General features: G+C 36.2%; 6 protein-coding genes across 10 annotated transcripts; 4 read left to right on the top strand and 2 right to left on the bottom strand.

Moving 5' to 3' along the window:
- Positions 1 to 396: 396 nt before the first annotated feature.
- LOC140971596 (serine decarboxylase-like) lies at positions 397 to 3887 on the bottom strand. Of its 3 annotated transcripts, none has more exons than XM_073433934.1 (6): positions 3741 to 3887; positions 3302 to 3637; positions 2676 to 2907; positions 1843 to 2036; positions 1558 to 1694; positions 397 to 1089 (listed from the first exon to the last, which is right to left on the bottom strand). In XM_073433934.1, exons 2-6 carry the CDS (start codon positions 3627 to 3629, stop codon positions 523 to 525), a joined length of 1458 nt encoding a protein of 485 aa, XP_073290035.1. In that variant the 5' UTR covers positions 3630 to 3637; positions 3741 to 3887; the 3' UTR covers positions 397 to 522. The 3 variants fall into 3 exon arrangements, with proteins under 3 accessions (XP_073290035.1, XP_073290036.1, XP_073290037.1); XM_073433935.1 differs by having other exon boundaries at positions 3302 to 3640; positions 3741 to 3857; XM_073433936.1 differs by having other exon boundaries at positions 3302 to 3640; positions 3757 to 3831.
- Positions 3888 to 6019: 2132 nt separating this feature from the next.
- Positions 6020 to 8009, top strand: LOC140971598 (protein BYPASS1-LIKE-like). Its single transcript, XM_073433939.1, has one exon. It carries the CDS (start codon positions 6683 to 6685, stop codon positions 7847 to 7849), a length of 1167 nt encoding a protein of 388 aa, XP_073290040.1. The 5' UTR covers positions 6020 to 6682; the 3' UTR covers positions 7850 to 8009.
- Positions 8010 to 8426: 417 nt separating this feature from the next.
- Positions 8427 to 11312, bottom strand: LOC140971599 (G-box-binding factor 4-like). 3 transcript variants are annotated; one of them, XR_012174341.1, is made up of 4 exons: positions 10382 to 11312; positions 10204 to 10275; positions 9177 to 10025; positions 8427 to 8851 (listed from the first exon to the last, which is right to left on the bottom strand). XR_012174341.1 is itself a non-coding variant. In XM_073433940.1 (4 exons), the coding sequence occupies exons 1-4, from the start codon at positions 11075 to 11077 to the stop codon at positions 8771 to 8773; spliced, it is 879 nt and encodes a 292-aa protein (XP_073290041.1). In that variant the 5' UTR covers positions 11078 to 11310; the 3' UTR covers positions 8427 to 8770. The 3 variants fall into 3 exon arrangements, 1 of the variants encoding a protein (XP_073290041.1); XR_012174340.1 differs by having other exon boundaries at positions 9177 to 9976; XM_073433940.1 differs by having other exon boundaries at positions 9177 to 9206; positions 10382 to 11310.
- Positions 11313 to 14387: 3075 nt separating this feature from the next.
- LOC140958397 (UPF0496 protein At1g20180-like) lies at positions 14388 to 15756 on the top strand. The gene is made up of 2 exons (XM_073415832.1): positions 14388 to 14427; positions 14699 to 15756. Exons 1-2 carry the CDS (start codon positions 14388 to 14390, stop codon positions 15754 to 15756), a joined length of 1098 nt encoding a protein of 365 aa, XP_073271933.1.
- A 3525-nt stretch (positions 15757 to 19281) lies between these two features.
- LOC140971593 (protein PHLOEM UNLOADING MODULATOR-like) lies at positions 19282 to 22228 on the top strand. Its single transcript, XM_073433932.1, has 4 exons — positions 19282 to 19696; positions 20555 to 20949; positions 21357 to 21553; positions 21658 to 22228. The coding sequence occupies exons 1-4, from the start codon at positions 19380 to 19382 to the stop codon at positions 22051 to 22053; spliced, it is 1305 nt and encodes a 434-aa protein (XP_073290033.1). The 5' UTR covers positions 19282 to 19379; the 3' UTR covers positions 22054 to 22228.
- A 517-nt stretch (positions 22229 to 22745) lies between these two features.
- LOC140971592 (uncharacterized) lies at positions 22746 to 25216 on the top strand. Its single transcript, XM_073433931.1, has 5 exons — positions 22746 to 23019; positions 23840 to 23928; positions 24168 to 24345; positions 24640 to 24713; positions 25017 to 25216. The coding sequence occupies exons 1-4, from the start codon at positions 22840 to 22842 to the stop codon at positions 24703 to 24705; spliced, it is 513 nt and encodes a 170-aa protein (XP_073290032.1). The 5' UTR covers positions 22746 to 22839; the 3' UTR covers positions 24706 to 24713; positions 25017 to 25216.

Raw genomic sequence — 25216 nt, 5'->3', positions numbered from 1 at the left:
TATAAAAGTCATTAGAAACCTACGTCATAAGTTATTGAGCCCAAAATTAGGATTCATTAAGCGGAAGTCTCATTTCTCCATCCTAGAAAATCTATAAATAGATCATTCATCTCTAAATGAAGTAACTTCTCATTTGCTCTCAAAAGAGTTTTCTTATTCGATTTGGTTTGGGGTAGCGCTTGCTTGTGCATCAAGGGATTATCGCCGAGTACCCCCCGACGCCTCTACTATTTGTTCACGATATAAGCGACCATCCACCATTTTTATTAGAGTTCACAGAATCAACGTCTACGCACCTGGATTGACTTCCTATATCCCCTGGATTTGCTTGGCTCAGGTAACAAATTTTATTTCATATTGTATCAAATACTTGACTATATCGCAAGAGTGAGGCACTTCAACAAATGATTTAAGAAATTAGTTGTAGCGAACAAAACAGTGTCTTACAAAACAAAAAACATGACAGAGTTCTCCAGGAGCAAAAATAGACATGATAATCATCTAGAAGACCTAGAAAACTGATTATTTGTGAAGAACGCAGCAGCAGTTGTCACACCCTATATCTGCAGCAAGACAGGGGGGCTGAACTTTCTCGTCACAGTACCAAAGCGATCGACCTTGAAATAATTCATTAAGAAAGTAATCCAGCTTCTCAAGTGTGACATTAGGCATCACAATTGCGTGGGCCATATTTCCCTCGCAGGCAAGTTGCCAACGACGAACAAATTCCTCATCTCGAGGTCGTTCAAACACCACAGTGCTGCTCAGTTCATTGAGCATTGCACTAATGCCAGCTCCGATGAGGCGGTCTTTCAAGTAATGAGCGTTTCTCAAGCATTTTTGTACTTCCTTTTGGAACCCTTTGTAGCCTTTTCTGTTCAGGGTGTACCAGAGAAAGATTGGTGCATGGCCATTACGGCTGCCCATGATTGTTGCATCTCTTGAGGCGAGATACTCTACGTTCCTTGAAAGGACGTTTATGTGTCGAAGCCTTGTGAGCTGCACACCACAAGGCATGGGGCATCCCACAAACTTGTGGCCAGATACACTGACACTGCCAATGGGCTTCTTGAATGTAACCTTGGGTGCCTACAATAAGACCCGAAGAACTAAGAGAGAGAAGAATGGTAAACCAAATTCCTAAACAAACTTGAACGAAATGAACAAAATAAATAAAATGCCGGTGCACCCTAAAAAATTGCATCCCCATGGTCCTCAGATGTGTGACAAGAAGTCGGCTCTTAGGTTTTGTCTACTCTCCTTTTACCGGCATTCGAAATGACAACAGTCAATGATGTGACACTTTTCATCTCTAACTCCTAGTCCTAGAGTTTCTTAAATAAAGCACTAGGTTTTAATTCTCCAATAACTATTTTACAGGGCTATATTTCATGGCAAAAATTGTTCCCCAAGCACTAATCAGAGCACATATTTGATCCTACAGCTGCGTGCTTTTGGAGGATCAATGTCGGAAATGATGTGCAGCATAAATAATCACATCCACTAGTATTGTAATGCACAAATAACAATGAAGCTGAGCAAGTACAATGAGCAAACCTTTTTGACAAATGGCATCATGAGCCCAAAAAGAGCGCCATCACAATGGATATAGAATCTATCATGTGAAAACCCACATTCTTCAAGGGTCTGTATAACCAGATCAAGGTCGTCAACAGCCCCCTTAACAGTAGTTCCTGCAATGCAGATATCGTATCAAAACAGGGATATAACTCAACAATGTTTAGCCATATTTACAGTTTAAGGAAACACAATCTCACTTCACATAGTGAACAAACATTAGTGAGTATCAGACTTGGAGGCAGAAAAGAGAGAAGAAATTACCTATGTTGACATTAATGATTGCTGGTTTATCCTTGTTTGGAAGTAGCTTAGTTTTAAAATCATTACAGTCTATTTCCCCCGTTAACAGAGTCCCGACTTTCACAGATTCCATTCTGTACATTCTTGCTGCTTTGAACACAGAGTAGTGTGATTCTTTCGATGCATACAAAATTCCATCAGGAAACACTTCCCTCCTGTACAATGGAATAAAGAATGATCTACTTATTACGAAGTACGGACCTTAAAGCTTTCCAGGCGAACACCACTTGGGCAAAACCGAAAACAGCAAAGGCCATGTTCAAGTTATTGCCAACATAGAAAGCCACGCAAATTGACACTTAAACAAACACTGTTAATAATCTTTCGTTCAAAAGTCAGAATCGAGACCAGATTCTTGCAAATAATCGCTTAGAATTATAATTTGAATCAAACAAACTTCTATTTTAACAATTTATTTTTGTAAATTACAAATTTTAATATTTACAACCACAGTTGAAAAAATTAAAATAATTAGAAAAAATTATTTAGCCCAGATGTATAACTAAGCAGGGGAAAATGACATTTTTCGTAAGCATATATTAGTTTAGCTTTTTGAGCAAACATTTTTTTTCTCAAAAACACTTTTCAGAATAGTTTATGAAACAATTAATTAACACATGTATTAGCATATTGATTTAATAATATCATCCCTCTTAGCGATGAACTGTGATCGTAAAACTAGTTGCTCAATGTCCGGAAACATGTGAATAACCAGATAGATAATTGGACCAAATCTGTAAAGAAACCTCTGTAAATAGTAGTTAGAACCTCAAAGACAGACCAGAGACACCCACCCTAGAAGGATGCCGTGAAGATTGCCCTCAGTTCCACAATTAGTGATATATCCCCAATAATCATCTTTTTCAATCTCCCATAAACGGGCAAACCAATCCAAAACACCAATTTCGAACTGTCTTGAGTGCACACCATAGTTGCTTTCAATGAACGGATCTCCAAGGTTGTTAATAGAAAAGTGCTGTAACTGACTAAGAGCACCATAATCAAAGTCCAAATTATAAGGATATCCTGTCGGAAAAGAAACAAATTAAGAGACGATAAGAACCATGGATTAAGATGGTGTCAAGTGACTGGGGAAGCTTTCATAAGAAACTCCAGCAAAACATATTACCAGCAGCTAAGAGCTGTCAAAAAATAAAACAAAAAATTGTAAAGACATTCCATGACACCTAAAGAAATCAAGAACCAAAGTGCAACAAATCTCTCTGGTGTTTCGGCACTGTCGTCCCAAATTAGACAATAGTCCACACTAAATCCAGTTTAATTTAGGCGTCAAAACTTTATTTTAACCACTAGTGCAATGGTAATCGCTTCGACTTCTGCAGTTTCAATCGACATCTGCAGTTTCAACTTATGTAAATGGTTGCAAAAGTTTCCGCAGATAGACATGCGTCTCAAATACCTAAATGGTGCTTGGTCCTTTCGACGAGCGTTTTGCGGTATCTGGCCAATATGCTGGCCATATACGCCTCCTTATCCCCCGTCGATTCATCGTCAGCGTCGGGCTCTGTCACCTCCAAGCACGTGGTGTGCACGTTCTTCCCTAAAACTATCTCTCTCTTTTTCTCTCCATCATCATGTGTACTCGAATCCACCACCGGTGGCACTTGCTCCGCTACCACCGCCGACAGATCAAACGACTCCACGCCCAAGAGATCCGCAGATTTTTCGTACCCCAAAGCTCCGTCAAACGCCATTGGTGCTTCAATATCTACTCCAGTCCCAACCATCACCGTAGCTGCTTCAGATCAGTAAAAAAATGAGGGAATACACACAACATTTGATCAAGTTTAGCAATTAATTATAGAATAAATAAACAAATGGCTACAAAAATTTATCACCTGGCAAAGACAATACAGGAAGAAACTGAAGAATCGGGCGAAATTGTAGAGGAAATGCTGATGGAACGAACGTGTCACAAAACTGTTGGGAAGTTTCGTTACACTGGTTGCTTATATATAGATGTATTTAAATGGAAGCCATTTGGTCACCAAAATGGAATTCTCTTCTTCGATATTTTTTTAATAAAAAAATAATCGATGATAACATATTAATGCTCGTTTATTTAATTATAAAATTGATTTAAAATTTACGAGCAAGTTCAAATGTCACTTTGCTAACAATAGGTCCATCCGTGGAGATTCACTAATTACAAACTTAGAATGTCAAATAATATTACATAAATGTGGACAAGTGATGTGTCATTATGATAAAATTAAAGCATATATTTTGTTGCCATGTCTACAAATCTTAGAGCCAAGGCGACACGTTTAATCAAGCTTAGCTTTAAACTTTATTTAATTTTTAAAATACAATAATGAAGATTTTATATATAAAATAATGATATAAAACTTCGAGCTGTATAATCATCGAGCTACTACGGATCTTTAATTTGTCCACCTTTTTTATTTTATTATAATATTTTTGTGTCTCGTGCAAAAATAAAATAAAAAAATACACATGCGAAAAATGCAAGATAATAAGTTTTAAAAATATCTAGATATAATACTGCGTAAGCCTTCTAATTAATTACGGTAGAGCCGAACCCCACCACGTGGGGTTGTACTTTTCCCGGATTGAATATTCGCAAATAGAATCAAGTGGGCCAAGAGAATCCCGACGCTGGAACACGTTTCTGTTTGTGTTCTCAAGCTTTGCTGGCCCAAGAGTTGACCATAAATGGATGTTTTGGTGCTTTCGTCCTTGTTATTTTTTAAAAATGTATAGAGATTTGATACGGACTCTGATTCTGGCGAAGCGACCCAAGAAAGTCCCATTTTCTCCTCGATCAACCTCAATGACATGTCCTATCTGCCGGCCAAACTTTGTTAACAAGTTCTCATGCATGAACGCTAGTGGGATATTATGGAGTTGAACCCATAAATTAGTTTCCTCAAACAACATTGCCCGCGGATTGTTCATCCCAGTCGGTTCCTTAAACAACAGCAGATTCCTTGCGAAGTTCCACGGGCCTTCGTTCAAAGCCCTTTTCCGGTCACGAAGAGAAAAGAACTCAAAAACAAATGTATTCTCACCTTTAGTCTCGATAACCATACGCCTCTCAGTCTGGAGAATACGAGGCATTTGTTGTCGAAAAGCTTCCCGATTAATGATCTTCGGTGAAAGAACTTTGGCCACAAGGCCGTCGAGATAGCTTTTCCTCCCCTAAACGGACGTCTGCTGCCTCCAAATTGACGACTTCATGCGGATCTGTGCGAGAGAGTTTCATTTCGTTCACCAATCGGGCAATATCTTCCGGATCCATTGTATAGGGAAACAGAAAACCCAACGTATGAATCAAAAGATCATACGAATCAATCCTGCAGAAGCGGGAACCCAGCCCTCATAAGAGTCGCAACCCTAGAGAGAAAATTTTAAAAGCATGAATGATTTATTAATTAATCATGTTGAAACTGCTCCGTCAACCTTGAATTTGTCATAGTCAAACCTCTGTGAAATCAAAATAATAGGGGAAGAATATATGACTGTTCTGCAATTATTTTCCCATGTGGGCAAATATTTTTATTTTATTTTATTTATAATTTTACAAGTTGTTATTATTATGTGACAAGTTAATATTTACTTCTAACTATTTTTCTTTCTTTGAATATGATCAGCGATGCTAAAAATTTTAAAAAAGTCAAATTATTAATTTGATGCATATGTCGAGCAGACTGATGTCTTGAATATTGCCGTCAATTTTATACAGTACAAAAAATTCAATACATAAATTCAAAATCTATCAAAATTTCGTCATTAATTCAAACAAAATCTCATGATATAATAGCAAAGTCACACAATATAATTGTTGTAAATGTCGTTATAAGATATATTTATTGTACCTTTTAGCGTTATTCTTTCGTATTTTCGCATGTAAATTTTAAATGCATATCTAAGATGGTTGCTTAAAATCTTAGGTCCCATAAAAAATTATACGTTGCTTATCAGTTCGGGAAACGGAGCCATGGCCATAAATTGCACACTCGATAGTAATAAAGTAATGCGTGTGCAGTCCGTGGCTGTGGCGTGTAAAGAAAACATCCCCCCTCCATTTTTGTCTTTGGATTTATTCCCTTTTAAATCTACTTTTCATAACTGATTATTTAATTACAACCACCTTTATTTCCAAATCCCGCGTTAGAAGACAAATTTTAACTCTGTGATTAGACTTTCTGAGCAGAAATGGTACTTTTCTTGTCCAACAAACCTTAATACGCGGTCCCAAATTCCTGATAGCTCCATTAAATGCTTTCTCATTTCCACCATTCTCAGACGCCACTCCATCGAGATATTTTTTGATGCATGGGTTCATTTTTCTCCGATTCTGATTACAGAAATTGAGTGGGTTATTTTTCATACATCAAGTTTGAGTATTGGGACATGTCATGGTGTTATCGGGTGGTTTCTGTGGTTAAGAAGGGTTATTGAAATTAAACTGTCTTTTTAAGTTGTTTTCATGCGTTTCTTATGATTTTAATGTATTGTTCGGGGTGTTTTGAATCTGGGTTTGGTTTAAATTTTAGTTTAATGGAAAAACAAGAAGAGGATTAGGTTTCTTGAATTACCAAATTTTCAGCCAGTTTGGTTCTGTATCTTGTCGGAATATTCGGGCTTCTCTTATGGGTTTATCAATAATACCCGATTATGTATATTGTTTCCGATTCAGCTAAGGTTTTTGTCCTCCTTTGCAAGATTTCCCAATTTTAAAATCCGAGCCTATTTTTGACAAAAGTAGAAAAAGGTTTGTTGATTTTTCAAATTCTGTTTCTGTTTAATCCGAGAGATGGTGGGTACATATCTTCCAGAAACGTCTTCATCTTCAAGCTTTGGCTTCTCCATTTGGAGCAGGCGCCGTGATCAGGTCCATTCCGTGGAGTCTACACAAGAGGCTACTGTTCAAGAAACTGAATTGGAGGCCTTTCAAAGAAAAGTATATGAACGGTTTCAAGATTTATCGGATGCAAACTCCAACGATCTTCTCTCGATTCCATGGATTCTGAAGCTTTTAGACTCATTCATCTGTTGCCAAGAGGAATTTAGAATCATTATTTTCAACAATAAGGGCCATTCGAGCATGCCCCACATGGATAAACTCATTTTAGATTTCTTTGACAGAAGTGTAAAGGCTTTGGATGTTTGTAACGCTATTCGGGATGGGATTGAGCAGATCAGGCAATGGCAGAAACAGTTGCAGATTATTCTATGTGCATTAGATAAGCAGAGGGGTATTGGTGAAGGCCAATTTCGACGTGCAAAGAAGGCTTTAGTTGATTTGGCCATTGGAATGCTGGATGAAAAAGAGTCTAACTCGACTCTAGCTCATAGAAATAGGTCTTTTGGTCGGGGTAACACGCAGAGGGAACAAAGGTCGGTCGGCCATTTCAGGTCATTGTCGTGGAGCGTGTCAAGGACTTGGTCTGCCGCTAGGCAGCTGCAAGCCATTGGCAGCAATTTGGTGGCTCCGAGGGCGAATGAAGTGATATCCACCAATGGACTAAATGTGGCTGTTTTTACAATGAACTGTGTTCTTCTATTTGTGATGTGGGCTCTTGTGGCCTCGATCCCCTGTCAAGATCGTGGCCTTCAAACACATTTTACTGTAGTGAGGCAGTATCTTTGGGCCATCCCGATTCACTCTCTCCACGAGAGAATATTGGATGAATCAAAGAAACGGGACAGGAGAAATGCTTGTGGATTGTTGAAGGAGATTCGTGAGATCGAGAAATGTGCAAGAAACATGAATGAGTTAACTGATTCTGTCACGTTCCCGTTGGGTGAGGAAAAGGAAAATGAAGTGAGGCAAAGAGTACAAGATTTAGGAGTCGTGTATGAAGCGATGAAGGAGGGATTGGATCCATTGGAACGCCAGGTTAGGGAAGTGTTCCATAGGATTGTGCGTGGCAGGGTCGAGGGTCTTAACTCAATTGGGCGAGCAAATTCTCATAACTGATACACAAGTCAATGTAATCCGTAGACTTTTTATGATTCTTGGTTTCCTTGGAAAAAAGAAACGATGTTGCCGCGAGCTAACTTACCTAGAATAAGACGTGTTATTCATCTATAACAAGAAATCACTGTGTAAAGAAATAATAGAAGCACAAACTTTCCGATATCATGATGCTAGGCAAGTTGTCGTCTATCAATGCTCGACTTTTGCTTGCTTTTAGTTGATATAAACTCTTGATGTGGCATTGGTGCCACCGTTGTTTTTCTGCGAAGCCATGCTCATGAAGAAACAAGACCGATCACCATATTTTCCCAGTGAAATATCCTAAATTGATCATATGTAATACCTATTTCTTGTGAATCTTAAGTTTTTTGAAATACCATAAATAATGTATTATGTAGTATCCAATGTTTTTGAAAATCACAGCCTTTTGTATCAATATCGTGTCGTATCTGCGTTGCAGGACACAGAATTGGGGCGTTGTGAATCTCATGGCAGTGCAGGAGGCCAGAAGTTCGTGTAACCCTAACTGCCACCAAAATGTTGTGGTTTCATTTCAAAGCTAAATGTAACAAATGAATGAATACAGACACAAAAAACATTGTATAAATAATACAAGAACAATACATCAAGTCAGTCTCTCAGATCCTTCCCTTCCTACATATTAGTACAGAGACTAACAGATTTACGTTGTGTGTACGTTGATAGATTTAAAGGAGTTTCTTGGTCTCTGCTTATTTTTCATGCACAGATCAAATATATAATCCTATAGCTATTTCACTTTACAGCAAGAACCAATACTGCTGCTCTTAGAGTTTAACAATTGCCAGAAGTATCGAATTGTACTAAAATTGCTAATTTGATAGTGACGTCAGGAAGGCAGCATTCAAGTTCAGGTTTATGTCCAGTGAGGGAAATGGATCGTTACCACGACATGGAGCGAACTCTCCGCAATACACGTGGTAGTTTTTGCTTCTCTACTACTGGGATCACATTGTCCATGAGCTGAAAGAGAGACAATTATTACAAACTTAAAAATGAGTGCCCGCTGCATGTGAAGCCAAAGTGAGAAACAAAATGTCCACATGCAAATAGCTTAAACCCTTGACCTTAACTTAGATTGTCCTGAGATGGCAGTAAAGCAAGAGCTAAAATTTAATGTAGTATTATATCACATTTTAAATCATATGCAACCCATTCTGAAATTACACGTAAATATGAAAGAGTGTGCATCTAGTTAACATCTAGAATAGATCTCGTGGTTCTCAGTAAAATAAATTATAAGGAAGCTATCATATCCAATGAAATATTTACAGAAGAAATTTGGTACCTGCTTGAGCCGCTTCTTTGTCAGCTTCTCCTGATACAGGGAAATTCATAGAAACAAAATTTTCGAAGTTAAAGAAGCAAGTGCAAACAATATGGATCTACAATAAATTTTACAAAAAGAAGTAAAAAAATAAACGCCACTGACACTAAATATCCCAAGACACATAGAAAAGCCATACTACTGTTAAATAACACAGAGATGAAAGGACGACCACTGACATGATGAAAATATTTCAGCAGCGCAAAATATCAAGAGATGCAGAAAATAGTATATTTTACAAGCCTTTTCTAACAAACCTATCTTAAATCCAAATAACAATTAACTAAAAAATAGTGAAAGGATAAACCCCGATTCCCTGAAAAAGCAGTAAATATAAAAGAAAACTAAAAAAGTTGATTATCTAAAAAATATAGATTGGTTAATGAACATTCGTACTCCCAGGAATGTTTTGCTAAGAATCAAGTCCTTGGAGCATATTTTATCCATAGGAAAGACATTTGATCAGGAAAATCACTAGCTCTTTAAAAAAAAATCAACAGAGTACCATAAAGGCCAAGGATGATCTTTTATATAGTAATTTCATACCAAATAAATGTAGAATGTTTTAAATAAAAAAATACAAGATGCACCAGTCCACCGAGTCAGAGCCAAATATGGTTGATAGTTTCCCCAGAATAATATTGTAGTACACGAGATTGATGGTGTGTCATGGCATCAACACTTCGAATGCCATTTCACTCGCCGATGGTGTAACTTTCTAAAAAGCATATACTCAAAATCCTTAGGATTGAAGGTTGGTCCTAAAACATGGGGCTGTGCGGACAAATGAACATTTTAGCTTTAGTTTTTCTGCGACCAAATAAAAGCTAAGCAAACCATGCTGGACAGTAAACACAGTAAGCAAGCATAAATGCCAGAAAATTAATTTGTTAGCCAAGAATAAAAACAAGACGAGTTAGAGACACAAAAATGTCATTATGATACTCCACGAGCTGGAAATTTATGCAAGAAAAGCCCATTGAGTTACCTTTTCTATAAGCAGCCGCTCATTTTCTTCCTCTAGCTTCACTGCCATTGACTCCAATTCAACTTGATAAGCCTGAATATACGCAAAAATCCAACACCCAAAATATTTAAAAACAGAAAACAAACACAAAAGTCAAACCAATCAAAACGAGCAGCAATCGAAAAGAAGAAAATTCTACCTGCTTCCGCTCCCTTGATCTGGCGGCACTCTCCCTATTCTTAATCATCCTTCTTTGCCTTTGCTGTGCCACCTTATCCAAGGGCTCCAACAAGCTCAGACTCCGTCTCCCTCTTCCACCTCCCAACCCCCCAACATCCAATCCTACCCCTATACCTATTCCCGAAACTCCAGAATTCTTGTAAGCATATATCTCCCCGCCCAACTTCTCCTCTTTAACGTCCGCCGCCGTCTCCTTCTCCTCCTCCTCCTCCTCCTTTGCCGCAGCTTTCACCAAAAAATCCTCTAAAGTCATCATCTCCTCCTTTGGCTGCTGCCCACTCTTTTTCCCAGCCAAAATCTCTCTCCAAACTTCCTCCGCTGTTTTCCTCACCAACTTCCGTTCCTCTTCTCCATCGCTAATCCGAGACACAGCTCCAACAGCATCCAAAAGAGTGATCTCTGCATTCAACAAAGTACCAGTACAACTCTCTGCCTCACCAACAGAACGGCGATGATCTTGATCAGGACTCGGATTCCTTTCCCCGTATACATTTCTCAAAAACCCATCCAAGGGAACTAAATTATCGTGAGAATTGCTGGTGCAGTCAGTTCTAAGAAAATCTATAGCACCAGAAGTAGAAGAGCACGCGGACAGCTTCCGCTTAAGATCAGATTTCCCAGAAGCCGAAGAAGCCATAAGCTTCGACGACGCCATTTCAATAATCGAACAATTGGATAAATTACAAATTTGAGCTTGATCCCAACATCTTTTCCGAAATCCTAGTAACCTAAAAAGGCGTGTGGTGTAGTATAGTAGTGGATAAAATTTGTAAGGATTGGACCTAGGGTTTTGTGAACATTTGGGGATTATATGCAGTGGAGGATATTCAGTTTCTTCAGGTTTTGGAATTCTGACACAGTAAGGGCATGATTGCGTGCTGTGCGCGTGGCTTCATTTCTGTTCCACTAAACTGAAGTCGCACTTAATTACTGCGACTTTGATCGATATTGTTCGAAGCCCAGCCCATCTTATCGGTGAGGTAAGTGGGCTTTGGATTTTGTCTCACAAATCCAATGGATCAGAACAAATTTTTAAAATTTAATTTAAAACGTATAAATATAGGGAACGTTATATCAATTTTATTTTTTTTATTCTTAATTTTGATATTTTATGTGGTTAGATTTTAGTTTTAATTCGTTATATTTATCATATTTGCAACTTTACTCATTTTTCTTTTGCAACGTTGATGTGACACCTATTGCACCGCTTACATGGTTCCAACATAGCGTTGATGTGTACTATCGGAGCCATATCAACAATTCCAACAAAAAATAACTAAAATTATAAAAATTTGATAGTTTAAATGACTAAAACTGAAATTACCAATATAGATAACCGAAATCGCACATATTTATTTCTAATACATATATTTAAATTAATTTTAATAAATGTACATTATAATTATAAATATTTAATTATCTATCCAATTATTTTAAGAATATATATTTAATTAGCACTTGAGACATTTTGGTCATTATAATAAAATTTATAAAATTAATCCATCATTTTAAAATCATACCAAACAACATGTTATTTATCTCACCATACTATTAATCCATATCTCTCATTTTTTAATCACTCTAATTATTAATCATTTACTTATCTCATCACACGTACCAAACGGAGCCTAGAAGTATTATTTTCTGATGGTCGAAATAAGCCTAATCATCGTTCCATTGATAATTAACTGAAAAATGTTCAACGTGAAAGTTTTAGATTATGAAAGACAAATCTATTAGAAATAAACCGACCACGTGTGAACTTCAGTCGTTGTCTGAATTTGTGTGATTTCAGAAAGTTTTTGCACTTGATTTAGGCAATTCTAGTAGATTTCATTTTTTATTTTACTTTAATTTGATTATAAATAAAAAAATATTACATATTAAATTTTTATTAGTATATTAAAATTTTAAGATTCATTTATTGAGTTCTAGTTTTATTAATATATAATTATAATAACAAAATATACATACATAGAGAGAAAAAATTTTTATTATATGCTTATAAATATTTTAAAATTCTAATATATTCAAGTATATAATTTACAAATTGATATATATTTTTATTAATTAATAATTCTAACTTTTTTATACAAAGAGTAAAAGATTATTTAATAATATAATTTTTAAATAAATATTCATTCATTTTTACAATTTAAATAAATAAAATAACCTTAAAAAATAAAATGTGTATCCTTTTGAATTTAATAATAATAATTGAACTTAAAAACAACACAAAAACTCTCACGAAACATTCTCACGAGTCAATGTGAGCTATCCAACTGAAAAAATTAAAAATATTATTTTTTTATGTCAAACTTATTTTTTTCCATGAGGTATAGATCGGTCGAACTGTGTCACGGATATTGATATGTGAGACATTCTCACAGGATACCTACACTAAAAACTATATATCCATGTTAAGGGTAAAATTAATTTTTTAACTTTATCATATAGCAGTGGAGCCATTTTAAATGTTCATATACCAATTTGACAAATTATAAATAATTCATACACAAAAAATGATTTTTACTCTATTTAAAAGCATTTGTCTGGAGCAAATTATTTGGATTTTTTCGTGGATTTTCCACACTAGATTTGGAAAATTGACGTAGAAACCAACTACCACCTCTCATATATATATATATATGTGTCGCTATGCGCCCGTGTTTAAAATTTGAATATAGAAATTAAAGTGAAATTAAATTAAAGGAAAATTGGCAGTCCCCCGCCGTCAATTTTTTTTGTGTTCAGTCTTTGGGTACTTTTTTAGTACCACATTTTCACATAAAGTGTACCACATTTCCACATGAAGTGTACCACATTTTGTATGACATAGTACCACAATTTTGTGGGTAGGGAGTGAACCCAAAGAAATATTTTGATTGGGGATTTTTCACCAACTTCCCCTTAAATTAACCAGCAGTCAATTTTTTTTTTTAAAAAAAAACAAAATCATAAAATCTCACTATGTACGAGATATTTGAGTCACCACAATTTCTAATTCATTTTCCTCGTAATTAACTTGAAAATGATTACAAATAATTAGTCATAAAAATGGCTTAAAAATGTAAACTAAGTACGCATGATTAGTGAATGGAAGATGAGATATGCATGCATTTGGTTAAGCTCATCACCCCAAAAAAGAAGCCTCCACGTTAGGGCAACATTCGGTAGCTTGTAATAAGAGGTCGGGGGTTTCTTGAATGAAGTAATCTTATACACATGTCTCGATATTAAGAATTCCACGTGGAAAATAAACGTATAAATATCAAAATGCAGGCAATTATTTACGTGGGTTGATAACCGAAATACGTGGGATTTATTGGAAGACTTTTCACGTGTATTTGCCAACTTTTCTTAGTGATCAACATCCTTAACATTAACTTACCCCATCATGCATGAATCTCATCATTTTTTTGGTGGTTTACTTAGCCCAAAATAGTAAAAGTTTACCCTCTCTTTTGTTAGATACATGTGTAGTAAATTATTTCTTTATACTCTCTGCATTTTTCTACAATATAAGAGCAAATATATGCTATCCTATAATCANCGTAGTGTCATGCATGCATGAAAGTATTATTGGTAGAGTTAATATTTGCTTAATTAGCTAAACTCTTAAATGTATAGTATAAGAATTTAATTAAAGTCATGCATATATTGTGCATCAAGCTGAGACGAGGATAGACATAAACAGCACCCATTATCCTAGTAAACATCTTCCACAAGATTCTCTCTCTCTCTTTCAAACCCGTATATAAATAGATGAGATGCAACTTGATTTATCCAAAATAGATGATGACGCATTTTAAATACTGGCTGATTTTAAATGTAACTTAGGATATAAATATTGTTTCCAGATGATTACTATGGCATGATTACGGTTCTTCTTCGTACTATTTCACTCTTTTCTTCATCGGATTTGAAGCTGCTTCTTCATATCCTGCAACCAAGAATCACACAGGATGTGGGAAAGATTAAAAAATTCAGTGATCGGGAAGAAAGGTCAGCTCTTCATAGTTATGATAATGATAGATACATGATTTTTGCCGAGACCTACGTACAAGTTTATTTTGTTCAATGTTACAATTTAAGGGAGTTCAATTTCATGATTGAATAGTTTCTTTTAATCAACCCGATCACTTGTATCTTTTTGTGTCTTTAGTTGATTTATTTATTCATGTGTGCACTCTTCAATTTAGTCTACTCAAATATCTTTCCCTGTTAACACACTTCAAATATAAAGGGAGATTTTATAAGCTATGATGTTTTGCAGACAAGAAGAAAATTAAAGAATCTGGTAAAACCCTCATTAATGTTAACGATGAATATCTTTGTGCGGTAAGAACCAAATCCTACGTTGATTTCTTCTTAAAAGTTCAAGTTTTCGTAAACAATCCATCTTCATCACCGAAAAATATCTCCCATGGCGGGTTCAAAGAAATCCTTCAACCTGGCCAAGAAATAATTACACAAGTTTTTGAATCAGCCCTTGTTTCAACCAAATCATCATGTGACCTTAAATCCCTTCTGTTAAATTACTTTGATATAAGTGCCGAAGCCTCGAAATTCTGCAGCCAACTTCTCGAAGTGTTGAGCGAAATTCAAGCTGATTACAGGTTCATCAATCAAGTTATGGATTCCATTACCCACTACTCCTCCGAGCAGTTGAGCTTCATCGTACCTGAGCTGCATTCTTGTGCTATTCTAAAAAACCCCTTCTCCTATATGAGCAAGCAAGATTTTAATCACATTCGTGAGAAACATTCATCTGTTGTACAACATTTGAAGTCTAAGAGGAAAAGGGTGGCAAGAAAAATCAAACTTATTAAATTTTTTAACAAGGCTTCTGGGGTTTGCGCGACAGTAGCCTGTGGTTTAGTTGCTGCAGCAGCCATGTTTTTAGCAGTACATACTCTCACAGCTTTACTAATGGGGCCTGCACTTTTGAGTTTGCCTATAAAACGGCTGAAGAAAAAGATCGTAAAGTACTTTCGATTCTTGAAGAATGGATCTTTGACAAGAACTTTGGGGCTGCTTGATGTAGCAGCTAAGGGTGCATATATCTTGAACCGAGATTTCGACACAATGAGTCGACTAGTTGTTCGACTTCAAGATGAGATTGAACACAACAAGACAATGATTCAGTTCTGTTTGGAGAAGAGGGAAGATAGGCTTTCTTTTGAAGTGTCGAAGGAGCTTAAAAAGAGTGAATTAGGGTTCAAGAAACAGGTGGAGGAGCTTGAAGAGCACGTTTACCTCTGCCTTGTTACGATTAATCGGGCTAGAACATTGGTGATCAAGGNGAAAAGCCTTCAATATTTAATTCTTTAATTTTTTTCATATATGTAAATTTAGTTTATTCTTTAATATTTTCATATGTGAATTAATCTAATTGTTTGTTATGTTGATTTTGGATGTGTTGTAATTAGTTAAAATACTTCATAAAATACAGAGATATATCGTGGCCTTGTTCCATATATGTTTCCGAGTTTAGAGAACACTTTGCAGAAATTAAATGTAGATTTACTTTTATTATGGAGAAATTATTATTATGTAATCATAAATATCAATTTAAGTTTATTAGAACAAATGACTTCTCAGTTTATCTTTTCATTTTTATTTTCAAACACAGCCCACTTTTATTTTTTTACACTTCTTCATAATCTACAAAATTTAATCACTTCTTAAAATCATAATTTATTGCAAACACTTAGTAAAGTTAATTATAAAACAAATTCAGCTTAAGTAATAATTATCATGTACGTAGATTAGGAAATCCTTGATTTTTGAATATTTTTAATTCCTTAAAACATAGTATTTCACCCGTAATCGTATTAGGATGTTATCCCTATTAGAACTAAATTATTAAAATAGATTTTTTGCAATTAGTTTTGGTGTATGGGCAAAGGCTTGATTTCTAAAATAATCAATAAATCTATCTTGTAATTTGTTTACTGTAGAGATGCATCGAAAAACCAATAAGAAAATGCCTATGTTCGAAGAACATTTTTTTGAAATCAAAATGAGAAATTCATTACTGATTGTCGATAACATCATAAATTAACGAAAGCTAAAGTATAATCATGTCTTCACAACTGATCATAGAACCGGCCGCTTTAGCCAAAAAATGAGCAACATGATTAGTTGATCAACAAACAAAAATAAAACCACAAAATTATATTTCCAACGCTAAGACTCTACAATCTTCGAAAATCAAACTAAGACTAGAAACATTACTCGTCGGATTGTTAGAATTTATAACATAAGTGCATCCGATTCAACCAAAACATTCCAGAGGTTTAGATCCTTAAGCCAACTCAAAGCTTCTCGAATACATAAAGCTTCTGCCATTGTCGAAGAATAAGTTCCCAGAAGACAACCATGTACAACAACTTTTACTAACCCGTGATGATCCCGAACAATGCAGCCAAATCCCAAGTGGTTTGTTCCAAAGTACATTTACAATCCGCCCTCGCGTCTGAGTAGAGGTAGTGTCCCTCTGACTCGCCGACATCCACTGAATACGCATATCCAACTCCAATTTAAAAATATAAACTGCTGATTTATACTTCTCATTCCAAACCACATAATTTCTGCCAAATACTCCACAATATTACTGCCACCAATTTTAAATCCACACCAGTACAATATAGAACCAATGATTCGGCCACCAATCTCCGAAAGAACAAGATGATTCCAAGAAACTACCCAGAGAAGTAAGACTCCAAACGCTACGAACAAATGGGCAAGAGACCAAGACATGAAACTCATCCTCAGGTTCATGACGACATATAGGGCACCGCACAGAAACATCCACCCGACCACGTTGTAGTGCCAGCATAGTTGAGAAAAAAGATGAAAGAGTCCGCCACAGAAAATTTCTTACTTTAATTAGTAGGGACCTTCAGATTCCAAATCAACAACCAGTTTACCCCTATAACAAGAATGGGTGGTAAACAAGAAGAAAACAACAATTTGTACCCACTTTTCACAGTATATAGACCCTTACGATCATCTCCCCATATCTAGTATTCATCACAACCTTTCCTACTTAGGGTAATAGAACATATTAATCTCCTCTTTCACAAAAAAGATCATTAAGAATATCCATATTCAAACTTCCATCCTCCGTCCAACGCATTGAGTTTACTGTTGCCTTCTGCAGCACTTCAGGGCACGGGACTCAAATACTCAATATAAGGATTTTCCAAATCTGGTGGCCAAGGTTGTCCCCAAATCTTTGTTCTCTCCAGTGTACCCATACGTTTCCTGGCCCCTCTCCTTATCAACTCATGTGTCGAATTATGCTACGCCATACATAACTCGGGTTAGCTCCAACTTTAGCTTCAAAGAATATCGTCCTAGGATAATATCGGGCTTTGATAACCTGTGAAATTAAAGAGTTTGGCTGTGTCACTAGTTTCCAGCTTTGTTTGGCAATTAACCCCATGAATTTGCGGAAGCCCAAACCCCCTTTTGCCTTATGCAGTGTAAGTTTATCCCAGCTATGCCAATGTAAACCATCTCTGTTGTTACTCGATTTCTCCCACCAGAAAGAGTTCATACGCTCCAAATCCTTACACAACAACATAGGCAAAAGAAACACACCCATAACATACTACGGCAATGCTTGAACCACTGCTTTAAGTAATATTTCTTTTCCCGCACAAGATAATTGTTTATACCTCCATCCATGCAGACGGTGCCATGCATTTTCTTTTATGAAAGCAAAAATATCTGATTTATTTCGACCAATACGAGAGGGAAGACCAAGATAATCACCATGGTTAGTAGTGTACCTCACACCAAAAGATTTCCAAATATTATTCTTCACATCAGAGGGCACATTTGAGCTAGAAGAAATAGAAGACTTCGAGAAATTTACCGTCTGTCCGAAAGCCATTTGATACAATCTTAGACAGGTTTTGATATGACCGCTTTTATTCTTCGTGAATCGAAAAAATAGAAAGCTTTCATCCGCGAAAATGAGATGGAAGACAGATGGAGCATTACGAGGCACTTTAACCCCATGAATATTACCTCGACTCATTTCTTCTTGTAAGAGCGCAGACAACCCTTCAGTACATATCAAGAAAAGATAGGGAGAGATAAGGGATCTCCTTGACGGAGTCTCCCATGAGGAATGATCGGGCCAATATCATGACCATTGTGAACACCTTTTCCCTCACTGAAGAGACGCAAATCATGATACAATCTACCAATTGACAGTGGAAACCCATTTTCAGCATCATATTTCTGAGAAAAGACCATTCAACACGGTCATACGCCTTTGACATATCGATGTTCAATGCAGCCTCCCCTTTTAAACCTTGAGTCTTGCGCTTCAAATAATGTCCAATTTCAAAAGCTATAATCACATTATCTGTTATACCTCTACCCGGAGTAAATGCACTTTTAATATGAAAGATTATGGAATTCAGCACCCTCTTCAATCTGTTCGCAACCTCTTTAACCACAATTTTATAAATGACGTCACATAAAGTGATGGGACGAAGATCAGATAAAGTTACCGGCTGTTTCTTCTTTGGAATGAGCACTATTGAAGTGTCGTTTATCCCATCAGGTAAAAAACCATGGGTGTGTGTGTGTGTTTTAACTAAATATCTTATTATTTTATTTAATATTAAATATTGAAAGAACACTCTAACAAAAATAATCTAGATAGATTTCATTTTTATTATAATCTCTAAATTTTTTATACAATAATTACTTTAAAAAAATTGATGTACATATGTTCATTAATTGTGATATTAGTTTTAATAAAATTTTGAATAATTAGAAAATATTAAATAAAGAAATATTTTTTTAATGCGACAGATATAACTTGCAGTCTGAGATAGAAATGAAGAGAGAGAATTAAATTCTTGCTAAATTTTTATACCACTCTGTCGCAAAGCTCTATTCTATTCTTCCCTCGAATCGGCGAATGTATAATGAGTCCCGCGCCTAACTCCTGGTGCTGCCTCCGTTCGCTTAGTATCGGCGGTCTGGGCTTCACCGCAATTGCATATGTGGGCATAGATTACCTTCGCCACATATCGCCGCCCTGGCACGATCGGCTGCAGCCCTTTCTTTGGGCTGCTCTAGCTATTGCCGCCGTTATACGGGTCCTATTTTACAAGCACTGGTCTTTGGAGCTACGAGCCGCCATTCCCTTTATCCTCTCGTTGATTTTTATGCTCTCAGCTCTTCTCTTTGAAGCCATTTCTGTCCGATCTGTTACCGCTGTTCTCGGGCTCGACTGGCACAAGTATGTATACGAAGAAAATACTGTACAAATTTGAGTTTGTTTGTGGAAGTACCTGAAGCTTCAACTTTTTTTTCTGGCCGTTTTCTATGTTTTACGGAAAGGGTCTTGGATTTTTATGGATCTTTTGGTTGTTGCATACTATGTGGCCAAGATTTAGTTGCAATTGGAGCTTTCTTTTTACTGATTGTTGTGATTTTCTTACCATGATTGTGATCTGTGCGATTTCTTTTTGTAGTTTAAAATTTGACGAGCTGTTGATTGAGTTTTGGGCTCTGAAAATGTCAGGGAAACAAATTATTGAAATACTCTGCTCCTTGTGTTACGTAATTGGTCCTTAATTTTTATTTTTATCTGGCAAGTTAATCCTTCCATTATGGAAAGCATTATATCATATATACTTTTATAATGAAGCAACGATATGGGTCAGATGATTTCATTCCGAAATATATTGGATAATGTTAATAACGTATTGTCATGTCACCTTTTTATTCTATAGGTAGGAGAAGTTAATGTTTTCAAATGGGGCTTGTGTATGATTAGTAATTTATTTCTTCTTTGAGATCTCGTGGTTAGATTTGGAAAGTGCATTAAAAATAAAACTTCCATCAGTCCATGAGCTAGAATTTTTAATGTTGCTTCAAAAAACCTTCTTTCCCTGGCTGCTAATCTTGGATTCGTGGTTTCATTAGTTTAGATTAAGTTCTTGGAAATTATTGTTTGGCTGTAGGAAGCAATAGATCCCCTAATCAAGATTCTAAATTTAAAATCACAAAATGGGTAAAATATACCGCGTTAAACTTTGTTTCACGAAATAACTATGAATATTGATTATATAATGGTCTTCCTAAATTTTTATAGTGCTACAGCACCTCTTCCTGATGTCGGCCAGTGGTTGCTGCTTGCATTGAATGAGAAATTGCCTCCAACAGTGGTTGATATTTTGAGAGCTCGTATCATTGGATTGCACCATTTCTTGATGTTGTTCATAATGCTTGCATTCTCAGTATTATTTGACTCCATCGAAGCCCCTGGCCTAGGCCTAGGTGCGAGGTACATGTTCGCCATGGGTATTGGGCGGCTTCTTCGGGCGATAGCTTTTGTGTCTACGATACTTCCTTCACCGCGCCCGTGGTGTGCATCTGCTCGGTTTAAAGTCCCTCCACAACCTCATCGGTGGGCTCAGAAGTATTATGTTCCGTATTCTACAGATTCTAACGCTATACGACACATCATTCAACATGATTTCGCATATGGTATCACATCTTTATTATTCTCTTCATGATCATATGTACTCTACTGTTTTGGAAACTTGTTTGTAGGTCTTCTTCATGTTTGCATATTGATCCGTTTAATCCATTAGTATTAAATGAACCAAATTCACCCTCATGAGAGTGAGATTTAGAATAATTTGTTCTTATTCGGAGAGTTTAGTAACAGTTTCATAGTTCGTATGACATTCTGGTTGTTTAATAAGAATTTCAAAGTGTCTTGCATTACATAATTTGTTTTCAAGGATTGAACATCTACCAGCAAAAAATGTAAGTATTATAGGATTGAGAGTCTGCCATTGTAGCAAAAATTATATCTAATTATAAGGATGTTATTTGAAGATTTCAACACTTCTTGGGAGTTGCAATAATTCGATTCATCCTACTTTCAGCTGTTGCAGGAGATCTTGGCCTTGCTTTCCAACCAGAGTGGGGGGCGATGAACTTTCTTGCTGATTTTCTTCGACCTACAGCTTCTGAGGCATCTTCTTCATGGCTCAATCTTTTGAAAAAAGCTGGTGGTGGATGCAACGACCTACTATACAGTGGCCATATGCTTGTTGCGGTCTTGACAGCTATGGCCTGGACAGTATGTATACAAAAAAAAAATTTCACTCAAAACGCCCCCGAATTTGTGTGAATTTCCAGAATTGATCAATTCCGTTTGCTTCCTTTCTTGAAAAACTGTCGCAGGAAGCTTATGGTGGGTTCAGCTCAGCACTTATCTGGATCCTCGTCTTACACAGCGCACAACGAGAAATCCGGGAACGCCACCATTACAGCGTGGACTGCATTGTAGCCATCTACATGGGCATCTTTCTGTGGAAAATGACAGGTTTTTTCGGGCCAACAAAGAACACTGCCAGAGATAGGAGGCTAAATAAACTTGCGAAAATACAAAACAGATTACTGCAAGCGGCCAAAGACTCGGATATGGATGAAGTGAGGGAACTTCTTAAAGAGGTGGAGTTGAGCAGCCAAGTTGGCCAGAAACCGAAAAGCAAGGGTATGTGGCTGTTTTCGGGTGCAACCATTGTCTTCACACTTGTAATGGTACTTCTTGCTTTCACATTGACAAGTGATGGCTGATTTAGTTTGTCCATTAGATATTTCCAAAAGATAGAGGCTGCCGGTTTGTGTGTCATTTTCTACTCTTTTCAAACTTTTCTATAAGCCGATGCAACTTTTGTAGTGAGTGACCCCTTGACTATAAAAGCAATAGTTTGCCGCTTTCTTGAAATCCCAAGTTGTTTTTACTTGTTCATTTAAATTTTATTACTTTTTTGGATCAATGCATAGTTATTAATGTAATCTAGGATACAGATGTAATTTGACAGTGCCTTGCCTTAACGAGCACTCACAGGGCTGATTGCTTTCTTGTTTTGAAGTCGAAGTTTTGTTTTTCTACATTTTTAAAAAATATCCACTTTTCAAAATATAAAAATATCATTACTCCATTTTTAAAAAAAAATTTATTTTTACATATCCTCCTCGCCTAATCATCACTTTTATTTGAACTTTTAAGCTCTTCCAGAAATATTTATATCGTACATTACCTTGATACATCTATTTTTAAAAAATTATCAATAACTAATAAAATTCTAAAAAAATTAGAAATTTATTCAGCTTATTAGTATTGTTATTTTCATAAGTAAAATTAAACATATATTTTATTTTGTAACATATTTAAATTTATTTTCGCAATCACCAAGTTGTACCTTCCCCATTCCCACACGCCAAAGTCGCATTCCCTTCTATATAACTTCAAATTCACACGCGTTTCCCTTTGAGTCTTCATTTTTCGGTGACACAGAAACAACAATTTAGCTCCTACGACTCAACTGTTGTATATATTTCGGTAAAAGAGCGACGGAAATGGCCGTTTTAGTTTCGCCCGCAGTCACCAGAACCGCCGTGAATACGCCGCCGTATGCCGCATCGGTGAAAGTGAAGTTTCCGCTATTTTCTTCTCTTCAATTTCCGAAGGAGCTCCGTATTTTGAATACTCGGAGCAAGTCCCTCAAATGTGAAACTAGACCCCGGAGCCTCACGCTGGTAAATGTTAACGAACAAAATTTGGACCTTTTAGACTAATTTGCTTTGGGTTTTGGTTTAGAATTCATTGGAAGGTCTTTTGTGATAAATTTTATTTTGGGCCGATGGAATGTTTCTTTTTCTTTCTTTGCTTTTAAGTGATGGATTGTTAGTTCGAAATGAAAAAAACTTTATGCTATGCGAATGGAATTGCGCTGTACATGATATTAGGTGGAATTCTTTATTATGTTCCTTGATTTCCCCGAAACTGAGAAGGGTGTGATTTTTCTGGAGATGTGTTCCATTTTTGTTTCTTGATATTTTAGTTAAAGAAGATATTCTGAAAATGCAAAAATGTATAATTTTTTTTTGGAAAAAAATTATACCTCTGATGATGCAGTTGGGTTAAATTAGGTTGAGTTTTCTCTCAATATCGTTGTAGATAATGTTGAACTATAATGCTAATACTTCATATTCTTTCGATTGTGAAAGTAAAGTAGCTGATATTGATTCACAAGCCAGAAGGTCGTGAAAAACAGTAAAGAGGAACATTGCACTTTATTGTATCTCCGGTTTACAAGGATGAGGCTTGTGGTTATTCATAGGAAAGTTGGGGCATGAAGCATTATAAACAGTTTTTATTTTTCATCCAAAAGAAAGGAAACCTGAAACTAATTTGTGAAAGATAAAGTTCTGTGCATGAATAGTTGACGGTAACTAGGTAGTCTATCTTTGTCATTCGTTTGAGTTATTTGAGCTTCATTTATCTCCATACTTTGATGTAGAAAGGTTGAATTTAAAGATCTTGGATATTTTACAGTTGTGAGTGTTATTGCATCAGGTTGCATCAAAGAAGGAGATATTTGCTTCTTTTGACGAGTTGTTGGAAAGATCTGATAAACCAGTGTTTGTCGATTTCTATGCAACTTGGTATGTCTCTTTTGCTTCTTTCAGCTCTAGTAGTTTCTCTATCTTATAATCATTGTCTTGATTACCTATTTTGGTTTTAATAGCTATTCATTATGATAGCAAAACAACCAAGTTACAATCACAATGCTAGAATACCAGGATTACTTTGTTGAACTGGTGTGAGCTAGCACGGATGCTGAGCACTGTCAACTTCTCACTTAAATTTATATTGAGCTTGATTCGGCTTTTGAACTTTTTAGGTGTGGTCCTTGCCAGTTCATGGTTCCTGTTCTGGAAGAAGTGAGCTCTTTAATGAAAGATAAGATTCAGGTGGTCAAAATCGACACTGAAAAGTATCCCACAATTGCAAACGAATACAAAATTGAGGCATTACCAACTTTCATTTTGTTTGTGGATGGGAAACCATGTGATCGATTTGTAAGTATTATTTTCATTTCATTGAACTTATTGAATGCTTGCTTAGCATCTAAAAAGTTGGAGCTATCTTAGAATATTATCTACTGAGCTAGAGAAAACCTTGAGTGTGAACTCGTGTGAGATGGCTAGACACAAGAAATGCACACTGTTTCCTGGTATAGGCTGTGTATTAAACATGTCAGTAATATGAAATGTTCCATGATTCACATTAATGATTTAATGTTTGATACCACTTTTAGGAACCATTTTTAATTATATCCATTCTTAAATATATTTGTATATGTCAAATTTCAGGAGGGTGCGATGGCTGCGGAGAAGCTCGTTGAACGCATCGAGACTTCGCTGCAAGTCAAGCAGTAGTGGCAAAGGTGAGATCTCGTGCACATAAAAAGTAGTCAAACAAACACACACAAAAGAAAGTGTTTTGGTTTCAAGCGAGTTACCTTTACTGCTATGGATATGGTTTCTTTTGCAACTGGTGTAACGTTTGGGTTCAAACCAATGGGAAAACATGTTATCAGTGGTGGAGCAAATGTCTCCCTCAAATTTTGGTCTTTTGTGTTAGTTTCCCTACTAAAAGAAAAAGAGTATGGGGTGCACTACTGTGACTGAAACAATATGAAGTTAAATGGCATCATCTTCACGTATACTATTTCATCACTCAATTACAGGAGCATTTTCCTCATTGTTGGATGGGCAAAGGCACCACCAAAATTTGTCACAACAGCATAACAAATTCATTGATATGTCTCAATTTTTAGTTAGTTTCTTTCTTCCTCTCTGGTTGTGTAATGGTATGTGTGAATCATTATTTATCAAGAAGAAAACAAGATGAGATTCCAAGTTATTTTCTTCATGTCTTTAGTTCTCA

Source organism: Primulina huaijiensis, chromosome 2 (assembly GCF_012295235.1).
Source record: "Primulina huaijiensis isolate GDHJ02 chromosome 2, ASM1229523v2, whole genome shotgun sequence".
NCBI classification, from domain to species: Eukaryota; Viridiplantae; Streptophyta; class Magnoliopsida; order Lamiales; family Gesneriaceae; genus Primulina; species Primulina huaijiensis.
The sequence above is the reverse complement of the archived record's forward strand: the minus strand, read 5'-3'. Positions and strand labels throughout refer to the sequence as shown.